The 15,566-nt window shown below is 60.4% G+C and overlaps 1 protein-coding gene across 2 annotated transcripts; it reads right to left on the minus strand.

Annotated features, from left to right (window-relative positions):
- Nucleotides 1-10,329: 10,329 nt before the first annotated feature.
- On the minus strand, nt 10,330-15,353 carry LEP (leptin). Of its 2 annotated transcripts, none has more exons than XM_058190762.1 (3): nt 14,025-15,353; nt 11,697-11,854; nt 10,330-10,708 (listed from the first exon to the last, which is right to left on the minus strand). In XM_058190762.1, exons 2-3 carry the CDS (start codon nt 11,838-11,840, stop codon nt 10,349-10,351), a joined length of 504 nt encoding a protein of 167 aa, XP_058046745.1. In that variant the 5' UTR covers nt 11,841-11,854; nt 14,025-15,353; the 3' UTR covers nt 10,330-10,348. The 2 variants fall into 2 exon arrangements, with proteins under 2 accessions (XP_058046745.1, XP_058046744.1); XM_058190761.1 differs by having other exon boundaries at nt 13,985-15,353.
- Between the last annotated feature and the right edge of the window lie 213 nt (nt 15,354-15,566).

Genomic DNA, 15,566 nt, shown 5'->3' on the forward strand with positions numbered 1-15,566 from the left:
CCCCCCCCGTGCCAGCCAACTGAGGGGTAGGGGGCGATGGGGAGGAGCCCAGACGGGCGAGAGTGAACTACGCGGCGGCTCTGCTTTGGCCCAGCTGCCTCTGGACGACCAAGCCAAGTCTTGCAAAATGCCAATAAGTCGCTTAAGATCCTCCAAGCAGGAAGCGCAGCTGGGCCACGCTTTGCCTCTGGAAAGAGTGACTCCGGGAAACGGTGTCAACAGATGAGCTCACAAAGAGTCCCGTGGACAGTTGTGCAGGGAGCTGTTTCCACCGCTGAAGGCTGCTGTTGGAGCCAGCGGTCTGAACGGCTGCTCTGTCCAGGCTGAGGGCCACCTGGGCTCCCTGCGGCAGTCGAGTCCTGGCTTAAGCTCCATGGATCAGGGCAACCTCCTGCCTCTCAGCTACTTGTGCTCCCCAATTCCTCTTTGACCCCCCTTGGCCTGTTCTCGTGCGCGTGTTATGTACTTTTGCAGGATGATGTCATTCTTGTGGCTCTCCTGCATTCTGGAAGCACTTTCTGGGGACCCCTCCTGGTTCACCCACTCTCTTCCTTCACTTACACTGTCCTTCAGCCTGGGCTCCTGGCTAGTGCACGCCTTGCCCTGCCTCCTCTCCACTTGGGACTGGGCCCTTCCAGGCTCTGGGCCCCCAGGGAAGTCCCCTTCTTTACCTAGCAAAGAGCTTTGTGGTGGAAGCCGTAGCCCGGGGGGGGGGGCTGGGACTGAGAGCGCCATCATCCTTTGCAGATGTCCTAGAAGTTCGTGCAGAGGAGCGTGTGGGTCTGGCCCTCTGCCTGCTGGAAACCCTTCAGTTGCAGGCGGTTCATCTTCATAATGCAAAACTGAAGCCCGGCTTGTCTCCCCCCCACTTTCCCGGCGCCAGGGAAATGAGTGCAGAGCCAGACCCATGACCTGACTGCCCCCTTCCCCAGAGTCTCCCATTGCCTGCCCCATACTTCCTCAGGCAAGTGGTCCTTCCCTTTGCCGCAGCTCCTGCGTGCCACGCTGCTGGGCATTCCTGCCATCTAAGGCCAGGCCCGGGTGTCCTGGGGCTGCCCAGGAGCAGGGGAGCAGGCTGGCTACAGGGGGTGCCCGAGTCTGGGGGGCAACTGGAGCTCCTTCCGCACGAGGTTTCCCAGAGGGCTGACCCCTCTGAAGACAGGCCAAGCAGGAGGAAAGCCACCTCCATTCCTCTACAAGTGGGACCTTCAGCCGACCTGCATAATTCGGAGCCAAGCATCTGGTTTTGGCCTGGAGGCCGAAGCAAGGCAAATGCAGACCAGAGACTGAGGGAAGTGGGGCCATGTGATGATGGACTGGCTGGCTGCCGCCGCCACCGCAGAGACTCTGATGGTGAGAGGAACAAGCCACCGCCTGGCATCTGGAGACAGGCGGTTCTAGGGATTTTGTTGACTTAGCTGGAGCACCCCCAATGCCCCTCCACGGGCTAGAGGGCTTCGGACAGACAGTGCTAGGCACATGAGCACCTGCAGGTCTCCCTGGTGCCTGCGGGCAAGGGGTGGGCATATGCCCATGAGGCCCAGGCTGGGGGTGGCTCCCCTAGTCACATGCCGGCCGCACAGCCCCCTCCTAGCCACTGGGGTAGGCAGGTTGAGGCAAAATTTCCCTGGGTGGGGTGTCTGCCTGCATCGTTGGCAAGCTGAGTTGGGGGTCCGGGCCCTGCCTATTTCTGCTGGCATTTTCTTTTGAGTTTATTGCTGGACATAATCACCCAAGGGACACAGAGCCCCCCTTGCTGTGGGGCAGAGACAGGCTGGGTCTGACCCACAGGCCAGTGGCCCAGAGAGTCTGAGAAAGGAAACTGAAAATTGCCCCATTGGAGTGGAGAGAGAAGCCGGGATTTATGCCAGCTCAACTTCACTGAGGAGGGAGAGTGCAGTGGGGCTGCCTGGCCTGCAATGGGGCCAGACGGGAGGAAGACCAGGGGGTGGGAGGCTGAGGGGGCAAGAATTCCCAAAAGGGAGAATTATGGAAACCCGGACCATGGACTTTTGGAAATGGACTTTTGCAGGGACCAGGCACTGAAGTCTCATGGCAGGTTTATCCTGCTCAGCCAAGCTTTGGGAGGTGCCGCCTGAGACTGGCATGCAGATTTGCGGTTAGCAGATGGTGGCACTAGAGCTGCTTATGCCCGGTGCCTTTTTTTTCTGGCAGAACCTGTGCCTGGCCCTGGGAAGTTGCAGCCAGAGAACATTTGCCAGACCTCCTAAATGCCAGGGACCTCCCTGCCCTCCTGGCCAACTGAGTCACTGCAGAACTGAGAGAGAGTGGCAAAGCACCCAGGGCTGGCTCAAGGGCTGATGGCCGACTGGCAGTTTCCTGCCTAGGAGGAGCCAACCTCAACCTCTTTGGGCCGCCAATGTCTCCATGTGCCAGGGAGGCTCCTGGGTGCCAAGTCCTTCCCAGCCCCAAACAGCAGAGAGTCGGGTGGGGTCCAGGTTCCCCCCTCCTCTCCAGGTGAGTTCCCAGCCTCTGCAAATGTGGGGGACAATGGTCCTGCCATTGGGCAGTACTGAAACCTCAGCACCCTGTTGGATGGTTTGTGGGCAAACTTGGGCACCAACATGCCTGGCCATCTGACTTCCCTCCTTTTGAGCTCTTAGGCACCACCTGGGGGATGCCACAACAAGCCATCCAGAGCCCCCTCTTACCCACCTGCCCCCAATGCAGACACGTTAAACTCCACTTCTGAGTTCGGCAGCTCTTGGAGGTGGCTGCTGGTGGAAGCATCTTTGTGCAGGCGGGTGGGGGGAAGAGAACGGGGGCAGGCTGAGCAGAAGTAGTCCTGCTCTGCGCCACGTCACCAGCACTGCTGCAATGGCTGCTTCAGGCCAGGGAGCCGTTGACTGGGCCTCCGCCAGGTGATCCACCTGGGGAAAGCAGCCAAGGCGGGGCAGCCCCAGGCCACCTCCTCTTGGGAGGGGCTTCCCTCCATCGCCGGCTGCTCAGCCTTGGCTGGCAGCCAGCCGAAGCGCTCTTGGCGAGGGCCTGGGTTAGCTGCCTCTGAGCTTGGCGTATCCTCTGTTGACCTGGGTTGCTGTGGAGACACGCGAACTGCGTCTCAACGGCAGCCGGATGATGTCATCCTAGCCTGCAGGGGCCTGGCTTGGGGCCCCCAAGTGGGTAGCCCTTGCAAGTGGTCCACACAGGACTCCTAGCACACAACCCTGCTGCTCCTGGGTCAAGGCACAAAAGCTGCCAGGGACGGAGCCGGTGACCCCCTGGGGTGCCCTGCCCTTGCATGGCGCCTCTCCCTACTGGGCCTCGCCAAAGGTGAGGCTGTGCCATCTTCTGTGGCAGCTGCGGCTTTGATCACCACCTTGCAAGGCATTTGTGGCCCAACCTGTGTGCTGGGAAGGTGGTGGGAGGGATTCAGGCAGGGTTCAGAGAGAACCTTGGGTCAGGCTCCAGCTGCTGAGGATCTCCCTGAAATGCCGCAGCAGGCCGCCACCTTCAGCAACCCAGCAATCTTTTCCTCAGCACTTCGGAGCCCTCCTTGGGGCCTGGCCTGCAGCACAAGCCTTCGAGGGCAGCAGGGGTGGGCAGGGCTTCTTTCTCTCAGGGCTCCATCCTGGCCTGAGAGCTTTTCAACCTTTTTACAAATGGTTTGGAGAAAGGGATCAGAGGGGAACTCTTTCCATGGTCAGACAATACAAAGCTGGAGAAGAACGCCAAGGCCTCAGAAGACCAGCTCAAGATCCAAAAAGCTCTTGATAGGCTTGAACCTGGCAGTTCAACGGTGACAAAGGTAAGAGTCTGCCCTTAGGTAGGAAAAATCCGATGGACAGGAACAAGGTCGGAGGCACTCAGCGGTAGTACGTGAGATGGGTCTCAGCCTCTTGGTAGGCCTCCAATTGCGTGTGAGCCAGCCGTGTGCTGCAGCTGCCAAAGGAGCCAATGCAATCCTGGGACAAAGGATGGCCTCCCAGGAACAGCTGTGGGCTCAGATCACTCCAGAATTACTCTGTTCGGATCTAGCCCCCACAGTGGAAGGGCCACAAAGCAGTGGCAGAGCTGCCTTTTATCTCTAGACGTTTCCAAGCAAAGACTCTGTGGCCATTTGTCTGGGATGTCTTGAGGATTCCTACTCTGGGTGGAGGGTTGGCGTTGAGAACCTCCCAGGTCCTTCACACCTTTGGGATTGTATGATAATTCCACATTTCTGTCCAGACCGATCCTGAACCATCTCAGTGACATGCCTAGCAGCTTCAATCCCATAAGGCACTGAGATTGGCTTAGCCTCCTGTGTGTAGCTACTCCCAGGAGTTAGCTTAGTGTATTGTGCGAACCACAAAATAGGTGGATTCTGGGTCCAGGTTAGGTGTGTTTTGCACAGCCTGGAGCACCTTCCTTTGTCCGTGTGCACGCACACCTCACAGGGTGGGGGGCCTGTACCTCACAAGGGAGGTGCTACCAGCCGGGGGTTCTCCCCCCCCCAGGTGCGCATCTGTCCTGAAGTGGCCTCTTGCAGCAACGTGAAGAGTGGGGCTGGCTCCCCCCGCCAGCCACGCAGGGAGGTTACAGGAGGACGAGGGTGGGTGCGGCTGCCTTGGATTGCTGCCCGCCCCTGGCCCTCCTGCCTGCCTTCCCTTGCAAGGGAGAGAGCCCCCTCCTCCTGGGGGTGCAGAGGCGCCTCTCCGGCTGAGCCCCCTGCTCTTTGCCAAGTCAGCACGGAGGAGGATGGAGCCGGATTGATGGGCTGGGGGCTGGGAGGCCCCCCAGCCCATTTTCCACAGGCCCTCTGCCAAGGCACATGGCCCGGAAGCCCAAAGGGGGGCACAGAAGGCGAAGCTCCAGCCGGCAAGCGAGGGGCTCTGAGCTCACATGTCGTCACCTGGGGCTGGAAGGTTTAATTAAAGGAAAGAGGATCATAGTTCACAAGGAGTCCTCAAAAGATCTGTCACGTTTTAAACTTGATCTTTAAAAAAAATTCCCCAAATGTTCTGGTTTTCCAGCTAAAAGAACACCTTCTATGAACTCAGGTAATAAAAAGAAAGCCACCTGGGTGAAGGGGGAGCAAGAAGGGCTCCCATCTCAGCTCCGAGCAGGCTGGGCTGGGCGGCTTCTGCCCACTGACCGGGAAGGCTGAACCAGGCAGACTCAGCAGAGGTCAAGCAGGCCTGTAGGGCAGGGACAGGCTGGGACCCCCAGGCTCCAAACCCTTTTTGAAGCAGTTGGGAGGGGACACGGGGACTGAGGCCGAAACTGGTCCTGGCCGAGGCTCCTCATTAATCATTTGGTGATTGCTGCTTCTCAGGGAGCAGCTTCCATGCCTTCTCCACTTGTTTTCTACTGACCCGTCCAGTGTTGCACTTGAAGGAGTCCAGGGTCACTCGAGGCTTCCTGACCTCAGCTTCACATCTTCACAACATTCACTCACAAGAAGCCAATTGGGTCAATGGGGCCAGGGGTTGTGGGTGTGTTATGGAGCATCAGAAATTGTTCTCCTGGGGAAGTTGACTTGGCCCAGTGTGAAAGCCGATTCGGTCCAATGGGCTGCCTCCCTTAGCCCTCCAGGGCTCAGCTACACCTGCCTGCCCCCTGGGAAAGGGACAAGAGAGAGGGGCAGGGCTCAGCCCTCTTCTGTGCAGATGCAAAGAGAGTGGCAATAGAGGTGGCTTATACATTGGATGGATGAGTCAATCAATAATTGAATCAATCAATAGATGAATGAATCAATGAATGGATGGATGGATGGTAGAGAAATTTATTGTCTCCTTATCTTTTTCTATGGAATTTCCATGTTTGCTATTGCATGGATAATACTGGGAAGTATTGCAAAAACATGGGCGTAAGCAGGAGGCTCATTAGAAGCAGGCCATGTAGATAGAAATGTCAGTCCTCCTGGGATCTTGTGGAGAAGGACAGCTTGGAAGAAGACCCAACAAGGGAGTATTGACAGTCAGGACAGATGGATCCCATGGTAAAGGTGTCCAGTGGAAAAGCCCAGGAGCAGGTGCCAAAACTCTTGGCCAAACTGGGTGGACTAGCCAAGCCCAATGGGAAGCACAGGAGTGGAGAAGAGCCTTGGGTTAAGGTTAGGGTTAGGGTTAGGGTTAGGGTTAGGGTTAGCTACCCTTGATCAAGCTGCAACTGACGCCTGGCCTGGCCAATGGGGTCGTGGCTGGAAGGAGGGTCCAGGTGCTTGGCCTGTGACACGTGTTGAGTTTGCAAATCTCTGTCTGCTTCTTGGAGTGAAATGTGGTGGCCAGTAGCACCAGAATGTCACCAAGACCCTTCTTGCAATGCACAGAGTAACAAACTCAATAAAATTCAGCAAATGCCTTGGAAGGCAAATCCTGGCATTTGTCCTGCCCCAGCAAAGAGGCCTCTGGGAGGGGCAGGGAGGGAGGGAAGGGCTCTGCTTCTCAGCATCAGCAGCTGCTCTTGCAGCCAGGGGAGGGTCTGAAGATGATGACCCACACCCCGAGAAGGAAGGTCCACTTAAGCATTGAACCATCTGGGTCTTAGGAAATATGGAGAAGGCTTTCTCTCCCTCCCTCCCTCCTAGACCCAGGCACTGGTTGGGAGTGATGGGAGTTGAAGTTGTACCCATCAGTCCATCAGGAATCAATTTGGCCCTCTCCCCCCAGGAAGTCCTTTGGTTTCCCAGCACATCTGCACAAGCCCCCTGGAAATAGCCCCCTCTCAACTTGTGGGAGCATCTCCCTGCCCAGACAAAGAATGGAAGCAACAGAAATTCAGAAGGTTTGTTTATAAAACATAAATAGTCTTCCAGGTATATAAAGAAAACCACCAGCGTGGAAAATAAACCAACGGAAATAAATAAAAAGGCCACTTTTTTTTTTTACAGGAGAAAAGATGTGCTTCGTTGGGTGGGTCCCCCACCCATCCCCAAGGCCCACTCCACCGCGCCGAACAACTCCTTTCTTCCCCTGCTGGGAAGCGCAGGCCTAAGCACCGCATCGGCTCTGACTTCGGCTGTTCGCATTCGGGTGGGCGCACGGGCAGCACTGCCCGGAACAAAGCGCCCATGGCGGTCTACTTGATGCTCCCGCTTCCCGCGCCTGCAAGCCCGACAGCTCCCAGGCCCTGAAGAAGCTAAGGTCAGCCGCGCGAACAACTCTTCGTGCGCGGTGCGCTGTCCCAGCGAAGGCCATCCCCCATCGCCGGTCTAGTGCTTCAGGGTCGCCCACCCAGATGGCCTCTTTCCCCGCGTCTTCTGGGGTCTGACCGTCCGTGTGAACCAGACGTTTCAAAGGTGCGGAGTGGCTGACAGGGAAAGCCTTTAACTCCTCCCCCACGCTGAAAATCCGCCCTGTTGAGAGGCACGCAGGGCGAAAGCGCCCCGGATGGCTGCAAGAACTCCCGAGCCCGTCGCCAGGGAGTCTTCTTGCTTGCCGTGGCTGAAGGCGCATCCCCGTGACTTCTGGACTCTGGATCGAGGCTTCTGGATTCGACTTTCCACGACCGGGCTGCAACGTGTTGCTAACCCAGCGCCTTTTCCTGCACTGCCAGCACGGCTTGGCTGGTGGGTCTCCCCCCAGCCCCCGCAGTGGCCTGAAAAAGAGGGGCTGAGCCTCCGCCTCCCCTGGCGCCCCCGGCCATCTTCCCAAGTCCTCGGTCCTGGCCGCATCCAAAAGGGAGCTGCGATGCCAGTCTGGGGACGAAGGAGGAGGCTGCGGCAGGGAGAAGCCGGGGAAATCCTCTCGTTCTGGGTGTTGACTCAAACGGCGAGCGAGCCAAGAGCCAAAAGCCCACGCAGGTCTGTCTTTGAAGGAGGAGGGAAGGCGTCCCTTTGATCTCGGGGACCAAGAATGCAGCCACCAGGCAGGGAAGGGAATCGCAGCTCCAGGCCGGAAGCTTTGTTTGGAAAGATACCCAATCCAAGGAGTCGGATGTGGACCGAGGTAAACCCCACCCGCTCCGCCCCCTGGAATCTCAGGGAGCCCTGCCCCACCCACCATGCTCAGGCGTGGCTGAGGGCTGCCTCGCAAAGCCCAGATGTTCTGAGCTCTGCGCTTGCTCCGGAGCTTGGCCAGGCCCACAAAGCCCGGTTCTGCCCAGCGGTTCTGACCGCCAGCCTCCATCCAGGTGTTTCTCCTCCCATAATCCTCAGCTGTCTGCTTGCCTGGGATGAGATCCAGGGTGGCCCTCTGGGCAACAAGCCTTGCACACGAAGACCCCTCCCCCCATTCCACCCTCGGAAGCAGGAGGTCCTTACTACACGTTTCATCACAAACTCGCCCACCACCACCACCCCCACCACCAATATTCAGTAATTCTCTGCCCCACAAAGCGACACCCCACAACCGAGAAAATCCACCCTGGGATTTGGCCACCAGGGAAACAGCAACGAGGCATGAAGAATCTGCCAACCAGGCTTGGGTGCCAAATGCAAGTTAAGGCCCCCAGTTTTGCTGCAGGGGTGTCCCTGCTGGGCTGCCCCTCTTGTCAAGGCAGCCCCCCCTAGCAGTTGTGCACGTGGTCGAGGTGCTTGGTGATGCTCTGCAGGCACTTCTGGAGGCGGTCCAAGGTCACCACCGCCGCGGTATAGGGAGAGACGGCCAGGCGCTCGGTCAGGTTCTGCAGGGCGTCCGAGCGGGCGGGCCTGTGGGGAGGGCAGCCCAGGTAAGAGCCCAGCAGCTGCAAGAGGCTCTGGAGGTTCTCCACGTCGTGAGAGATCTGGACGACGGGTGCCTCCAGGGGCAGGTTGGAGAGGACTTGGTGGAAGAGCTCCAGAGCCTCGTCCATGGCCTCCAGGCTCTGCACCGGCAGCTCCCCGGGGATGAAGTCCAGACCGTTGATCTTCAGGCTCAGCGGAGGAACTACCGAGAGACAGGAAGCTGCCGAGAGTCTGTGCACACACCGCCCAACAGAGTTGGAAAGGGCCAACCAGGCTCAGGGCAGGAGCGCAAACAAAGCACCCCAGGAAATGTCTGTCTAGCTTCTGCTTGAACTCAGACCCCACCCACCTCCATTGGGTCCCCGGCAGCTTCTCCTCCTGTTAGGAAGTGTTTCTGGCCCTTCGGTCTGAATGGAGCTGCCTGGAGCTGACATCCGCCCTTTGTGACACCTGCACCTCTTCACCTTCCCTCTCCAAGGCCGGCTGGGGCCGCTTCTTAACCCCGCCTCACCCAAGAGGCCCTTTTAGTCCCGTGGGGCTGTGGCGGGGCGGTTACCCTACTGGAGCGCTCTCCTCCCACGCTGAAAATCCGCCCTGTTGAGAGGCACGCAGGGCGAAAGCGCCCGGATGGCTGCAAGAACTCCCGAGCCCGTCGCCAGGAGTCTTCTTGCTTGCCGTGGCTGAAGGCGCATCCCGTGACTTCTGGACTCTGGATCGAGGCTTCTGGATTCGACTTTCCACGACCGGGCTGCAACGTGTTGCTAACCCAGCGCCTTTTCCTGCACTGGCAGCACGGCTTGGCTGGTGGGTCTCCCCCCAGCCCCCGCCGGGGCCTGAAAAAGAGGGGCTGAGCCTCCGCCTCCCCTGGCGCCCCGGCCATCTCCCCAAGTCCCCGGTCCTGGCCGCACCCAAAAGGGAGCTGCGATGCCAGTCTGGGGACGAAGGAGGAGGCTGCGGCAGGGAGAAGCCGGGGAAATCCTCTCGTTCTGGGTGTTGACTCAAACGGCGAGCGAGCCAAGAGCCAAAAGCCCACGCAGGTCTGTCTTTGAAGGAGGAGGGAAGGCGTCCCTTTGATCTCGGGGACCAAGAATGCAGCCACCAGGCAGGGAAGGGAATCGCAGCTCCAGGCCGGAAGCTTTGTTTGGAAAGATACCCAATCCAAGGAGTCGGATGTGGACCGAGGTAAACCCCACCCGCTCCGCCCCCTGGAATCTCAGGGAGCCCTGCCCCACCCACCATGCTCAGGCGTGGCTGAGGGCTGCCTCGCAAAGCCCAGATGTTCTGAGCTCTGCGCTTGCTCCGGAGCTTGGCCAGGCCCACAAAGCCCGGTTCTGCCCAGCGGTTCTGACCGCCAGCCTCCATCCAGGTGTTTCTCCTCCCATAATCCTCAGCTGTCTGCTTGCCTGGGATGAGATCCAGGGTGGCCCTCTGGGCAACAAGCCTTGCACACGAAGACCCCTCCCCCCATTCCACCCTCGGAAGCAGGAGGTCCTTACTACACGTTTCATCACAAACTCGCCCACCACCACCACCCCCACCACCAATATTCAGTAATTCTCTGCCCCACAAAGCGACACCCCACCACCCAGAAAATCCACCCCGGGACTTGGCCACCAGGAAACAGCAACGAGGCATGAAGAATCTGCCAACCAGGCTTGGGTGCCAAATGCAAGTTAAGGCCCCCAGTTTTGCTGCAGGGGTGTCCCTGCTGGGCTGCCCCTCTTGTCAAGGCAGCCCCCCCTAGCAGTTGTGCACGTGGTCGAGGTGCTTGGTGATGCTCTGCAGGCACTTCTGGAGGCGGTCCAAGGTCACCACCGCCGCGGTATAGGGAGAGACGGCCAGGCGCTCGGTCAGGTTCTGCAGGGCGTCCGAGCGGGCGGGCCTGTGGGGAGGGCAGCCCAGGTAAGAGCCCAGCAGCTGCAAGAGGCTCTGGAGGTTCTCCACGTCGTGAGAGATCTGGACGACGGGTGCCTCCAGGGGCAGGTTGGAGAGGACTTGGTGGAAGAGCTCCAGAGCCTCGTCCATGGCCTCCAGGCTCTGCACCGGCAGCTCCCCGGGGATGAAGTCCAGACCGTTGATCTTCAGGCTCAGCGGAGGGAACTACCGAGAGACAGGGAAGCTGCCGAGAGTCTGTGCACACACCGCCCAACAGAGTTGGAAAGGGCCAACCAGGCTCAGGGCAGGAGCGCAAACAAAGCACCCCCAGGAAATGTCTGTCTAGCTTCTGCTTGAACTCAGACCCCACCCCACCTCCATTGGGTCCCCCGGCAGCTTCTCCTCCTGTTAGGAAGTGTTTCTGGCCCTTCGGTCTGAATGGAGCTGCCTGGAGCTGACATCCGCCCTTTGTGACACCCGCACCTCTTCACCTTCCCTCTCCAAGGCCGGCTGGGGCCGCTTCTTAACCCCCGCCTCACCCAAGAGGCCCTTTTAGTCCCGTGGGGCTGTGGCGGGGGGCGGTTACCCTACTGGAGCGCTCTCCTCCCCACGGCTTGGACGGGACAGGGCGCGCTACCTCCGGGCTCCTCCTCCCGCTGTATCCTCAGAGCAAGGATGAGGCAATTGAACATTCCCAGCGCTGACCTAATTAGGTGACTGCCTCCCTTCCACACCCCGTCCCCTCCCGTGTGGGTGTGGAAAGACGAGTTATGGTATAACGGTTTCTTGTGCAGCCGCCACGTCTTGTGGCGAAGATGCTCAACCGGCCCAGGACACCGGCTGGGCTTGGCCCGAATGAGCTGTTTTGCTCCGCGGCGTGAAAACAACGCGGGTCTGCCTCCAATGGGATGCCTTGGGGTGCTCGGGCCTCGCCCAGCCGCACTTCTACAAGGAAGGCGCGCAGCCAGAGAGCGCGGGCAGGAGAAGCTGCTGTGTGTAGAGCGTGCAGAAGCTCCGTGGCCTTCCCAACCGCCCCAGGAGCTCCCGAGCGGACTCAGAAGCCAGTCGAGCAGTGGGGCTGCAGTTGGGGTCAGCTCGGGGCGCCAAAGGGAGGGCGGTCTCTGGGCAGGCAGGGGATGCCAGGCAAGCCCAACCTGGCAAGAGGTGAGCCCCCACCCCCAACCCCCGGCGGCTGACAAGGAGCTCCTCTTACCTGGTGCTCCTGGATCCTGGCAACGATCGTCTTGGTGAGGCTTTTAGTGTCGGCAATCACCTTGTCTATTTTCACAGACCGGCTGTAGAAGAGGGGCAGCCAGACCCACAGAAACCCATACACAGAAATGCGGGGGGAGCGCATCTTCTCCTTGAGCCCTGCACGGGGGGGAAATGGGGACCAATGATGGGGGGGCTGCAAGAGGGAGGAGGGCAAGGGGGTGAGAGAGGAAGAAGGGGGGGCAGATGGCAACCCTGTCCTATCCGAGGACAGTACAAGCAGAGCTTTTAGGGCAGTAGAGAAGGCGTTGGGTTGGCTGCGTGGCTGAGGAAGCCGGGCTGAATTATTTGCCAAAGACCAGTCACACTAAAAAGAAGTAAAAAGGCGCATTTGTCTTGGTGTGCCTGTGAGGTTCTCTTTCCTGGTGGGCTGCAAACTCCCCCCCCCACTCTTTCAAACTGCTTTTCCCTAGAATCCGCCCAGCCCAAGATTTCATTTCTCCACCCAAAGTCCCATCGAGTCCGGGGCTGCCCTGGCACGGGGCGTGCAGAGAACAGCCTGGCATCGCTTTCCTGCAGAAACGGGCGTTTCTCCGCTTCCCAGGAGCGGCAGAGGCGGAGGGCGGCTTGTGGCAAAGCCGCTGCGTGGGAGATCAGGGCTATGCCCAGCAGGGGCCACACCAACGGCTGCCCTGCCTTGCCCTCACCTCCTGCGCCAGGCTGAGGGCCGCACTGCATCTGGGCTCCTCCCAGCCAGCCCGGCTCTTGGGAGCCCAATCAGGGCAGGCGTGCCCTGCCAGTCCCGGTGCCCTCTGAAGTGGTGCGCGCTTAATGAGCCCCGCCGCTGACGGTTGGGACAAGTTCCGTCACCTCGCCGGCAACGGCAAGCAGAGGCAGCGCCTCCCGGGGCCCGTGGCCATCCAGCTGCGCTCGACTCATCCCCGTTACATAACCGGGGAGCAGCAAGGAGACTCCAGGCAGCCGCAGCGCCCAGCCCAGACAGACAGACAGGAAGACAAAAGCGGTCGGAGACCCCCGCCAGGCGAGCGGGACAGAATGACCAGTGCCTGCTGGCCAACTGTGGGGGCAGGAGGCTTCCTGCGGAATTGGCTTGGAGATCCGCCTGATGGCTGAGCAAGAGCCGGCCCGGGCGAGGGCAGGCTGGTCGCCCTTTAAGCAGACTGGGGCAGCCCAAGCTGTCGTGTGGCCCAAACCCACTGGCTGACCCCTAGAAAAATGAAAGCCCCAAAAGCCCTCAGTAGGCTCACCCGAGCTGGCCTTTTGGACATTGATCCCTCACCTACCGGCACAACAGGGGGGCGGGGCGGGGGAAGTGTGCTTGCAGCAGATCCAGGAAAAGCACAATCGTCAGGCAGACAGCCCCTCTGAGAATTCCTCTGGACCCTCCATTTGCCCATCCCGAGACTGGCAAAGCTGCCAGCTTTGACCACTCAAGACCACCTGGGCACTTCAGCCCTATCCAGCCCTAAGGAAGGAAGGGTGGGTGGACGCCCCGAGGGAAATGCTGCTCAGTCGCAGATGGGGGGAGAATTGCCCATGTGCCCGGCTTCTTGGTTGGACCAGGGTTGAGACTGTAGGCTGTAGCTTCACAAGTTCTGGCACTGCTCCAGCTCTGCGACCCGGGCAGGGCCGATGCCAGGCTTCTCTGGACACCGTCTCACCCAAGAAGGGGTTGCCTCCTTGGAGCAGATGCAGGCGCCAGCCCTCCCGCTGCGAAGCGTCCCCCCCCCATCCCCCGCGAGTCCAAGTGATGAAATCTTGGCGTCCCGGCTTTGCTCCGGCTACTTCTCTGGCTCCAGCGCGCGCGCCCAGCTTGTCCCCTGGCCTTGTCCCCTGCGGACGAGCGCTAGGCCGTCGGGCTGGCGGGACGCCTGGGAAAGGCATCCTGGCCTGGCGTTGTTCTCAAGACACGCTTCTCTGACTCAGGGAAGGACCTCGCGGTGGCATTCTCAGTGAGCGAAACTCGGCTAGTTTTAGTATGGTTTGCCTTTGCGGCTTAGTGCGTTGTGCGAACCCAGCCCCAGGCCTTATTCTGCGTTTCCAGGAATTGGGTGAACCCCGAAATTGGTCTCAAACTGCCATGGGGCTGAGTCTCCCCTTGGCAAGGCCAGGTTCCGTAACCAGGAGGCGCCTGGAAGCACGGCGGGAAGAGCTGGAAGAAGGTGAGCACATGCTCAGAGGCACTCTTCCAGGCAGCCAAACGACTGCAAAAAATCCAGCCCACGACCCGCTCCCCTCTTTCCCCGCTCCCACCGCGAGGAACCTCACTGCTCAGCGCATCACTTGCTCTGCGGACGGCGCAGCTCACCTCCGCCCGCGGTACTGCTTCGCGCTTCCGCCCCGGCTTCTGAGGCTCCATCGCAGTCGCGACCCTTTTATAAGTACGGCGTTGCACAACGCGCAGCCGGCCGCGACTCGGCTCTGCCCGGCCCTGCCCGTCCCGTCCCGTCCCGGCCCTGCCCGGCTCCTCCCTCCTCCCTCCCTTTTCCCCTCCCTCGCTCCCTCCCCCATGCTCCAGGGCCCCGCCACCCCGGCAGGAGGGACCCACCCCGGAGACTCACTCGGCTTAAAGGCTGGGGGGGCGGGTTTTACGGACATCTCTGCCCCCTCCCTAAGCACGGGGGGGGGACGATTTCTGGCCCGGCTGATTGGGAAACGACCGGGAGATGGGCGCGAGTGGAGGGGAAACATTTCGCATTGCCCCGCGCGCCTTCGCCTTTTGGCTGGCTAGAATGGATTTGGCTCGGCGACGTCCTCCGCTCGCCCTCTGTTAGCCACCCCCATCCCCCGCAGACTCTAAGTCAAGGGCAATGTTACGGGCAGATCCTGGGTTAAAAAGCCGGTTTACCCGGACCGCTAGACTCCGCTGGCATCTGGGGGCTCAGCCTTTGGGACAGCCCTGCCAAGCGACACCGGAGATGACTTCCTTCCGGAGGCGCTAAGCAGCCCCTGGGCTGGCGCTGGCTGGCGAAACCCAGCGGGTGTCTCTGCTGGAGTTGGTCTCCCGGTTCTGCTTGGGACGGAGCACCGGGACAGTTCAGGGAAAAAGAGGCGGCGGCCCAGGTTCTCCAAGCCCTCCCCGTCCAGTCTCCAACTAAGGGGCGCCTGCGCTTGGACCGGCTGCAGAAGGGCCCTCTTAGAGCACGGAGAGGCGTCGGAAGCGGCGGTGCATTCGTGGGGTGGAAGGGTCGCGCCGTCGGGACTCCCTAAGATACTCAACCCTGGGAGGCTAGCCGGCCCAGGCGCTCAGGCGGCGGTCGGATGAATCCTCCGGCGAAGAAGAGCCCGGAGAGCGAAAGGGAGTGTGTTTTTCCCTCCCACTTCGGAAGGAGCCTAAGAAGACCCTGAGCAGAGGGAAGACGTCCCGGCCTAACGGGCGCCCCCCTGCCAGGACCCCCTCGGGCCTTAGGAGACCGGCCGCCAACAGGGAGAGCGCGAGTCTTTGGAGAGGGGCGCGCAGCTGAACGTGGCCAGGGGATTCGCTTTAGAACCGGCCGAGCCTTGCAAGATCCCCCCAGACGAACGGGAGCTGTGCAGTCCCCTCCCCGGGGCTTCCCGGGAAAGTTTTTCCTAAATCCGGGTGGAATCCGTAGAGCAAGGAAGGGTCGTCCAGGAGGGTCGCCCAAGGACCGCCCGGATCCAGCCGAAAATGGCACAGAGGGAGGGAGGGAGGGGCTCTTCTAGTTCTGGGTCCATCTTTCCACGGGGAGCGTCGGGGATGGGGCGTCTCCTCTCCCCATTTACCCTGTGCGCCCTTCGGCAGCCCCATCCCTTTTCTGTCCCGCCCCCCCCCCCCACGTCCCTCTCTTGCCCGGGAAGCGGAGGAACTCGACCCCCCTCTTTAGCAGAT

Source organism: Ahaetulla prasina, chromosome 7 (genome assembly GCF_028640845.1).
Source record: "Ahaetulla prasina isolate Xishuangbanna chromosome 7, ASM2864084v1, whole genome shotgun sequence".
NCBI classification, from domain to species: Eukaryota; Metazoa; Chordata; class Lepidosauria; order Squamata; family Colubridae; genus Ahaetulla; species Ahaetulla prasina.

Coding starts and splice junctions, on each gene's coding strand:
- LEP (XM_058190761.1), bottom strand. CDS start 14,075: ATGGAGCCTCAGAAGCCGGGGCGGAAGCGCGAAGCAGTACCGCGGGCG. Junction 11,855..13,984: donor AGCAAGTGATGCGCTGAGCA/GTGAGGTTCCTC, acceptor CCCCCCGTGCAG/GGCTCAAGGAGAAGATGCGC. Junction 10,709..11,696: donor CCAGGATCCAGGAGCACCAG/GTAAGAGGAGCT, acceptor GTCTCTCGGTAG/TTCCCTCCGCTGAGCCTGAA.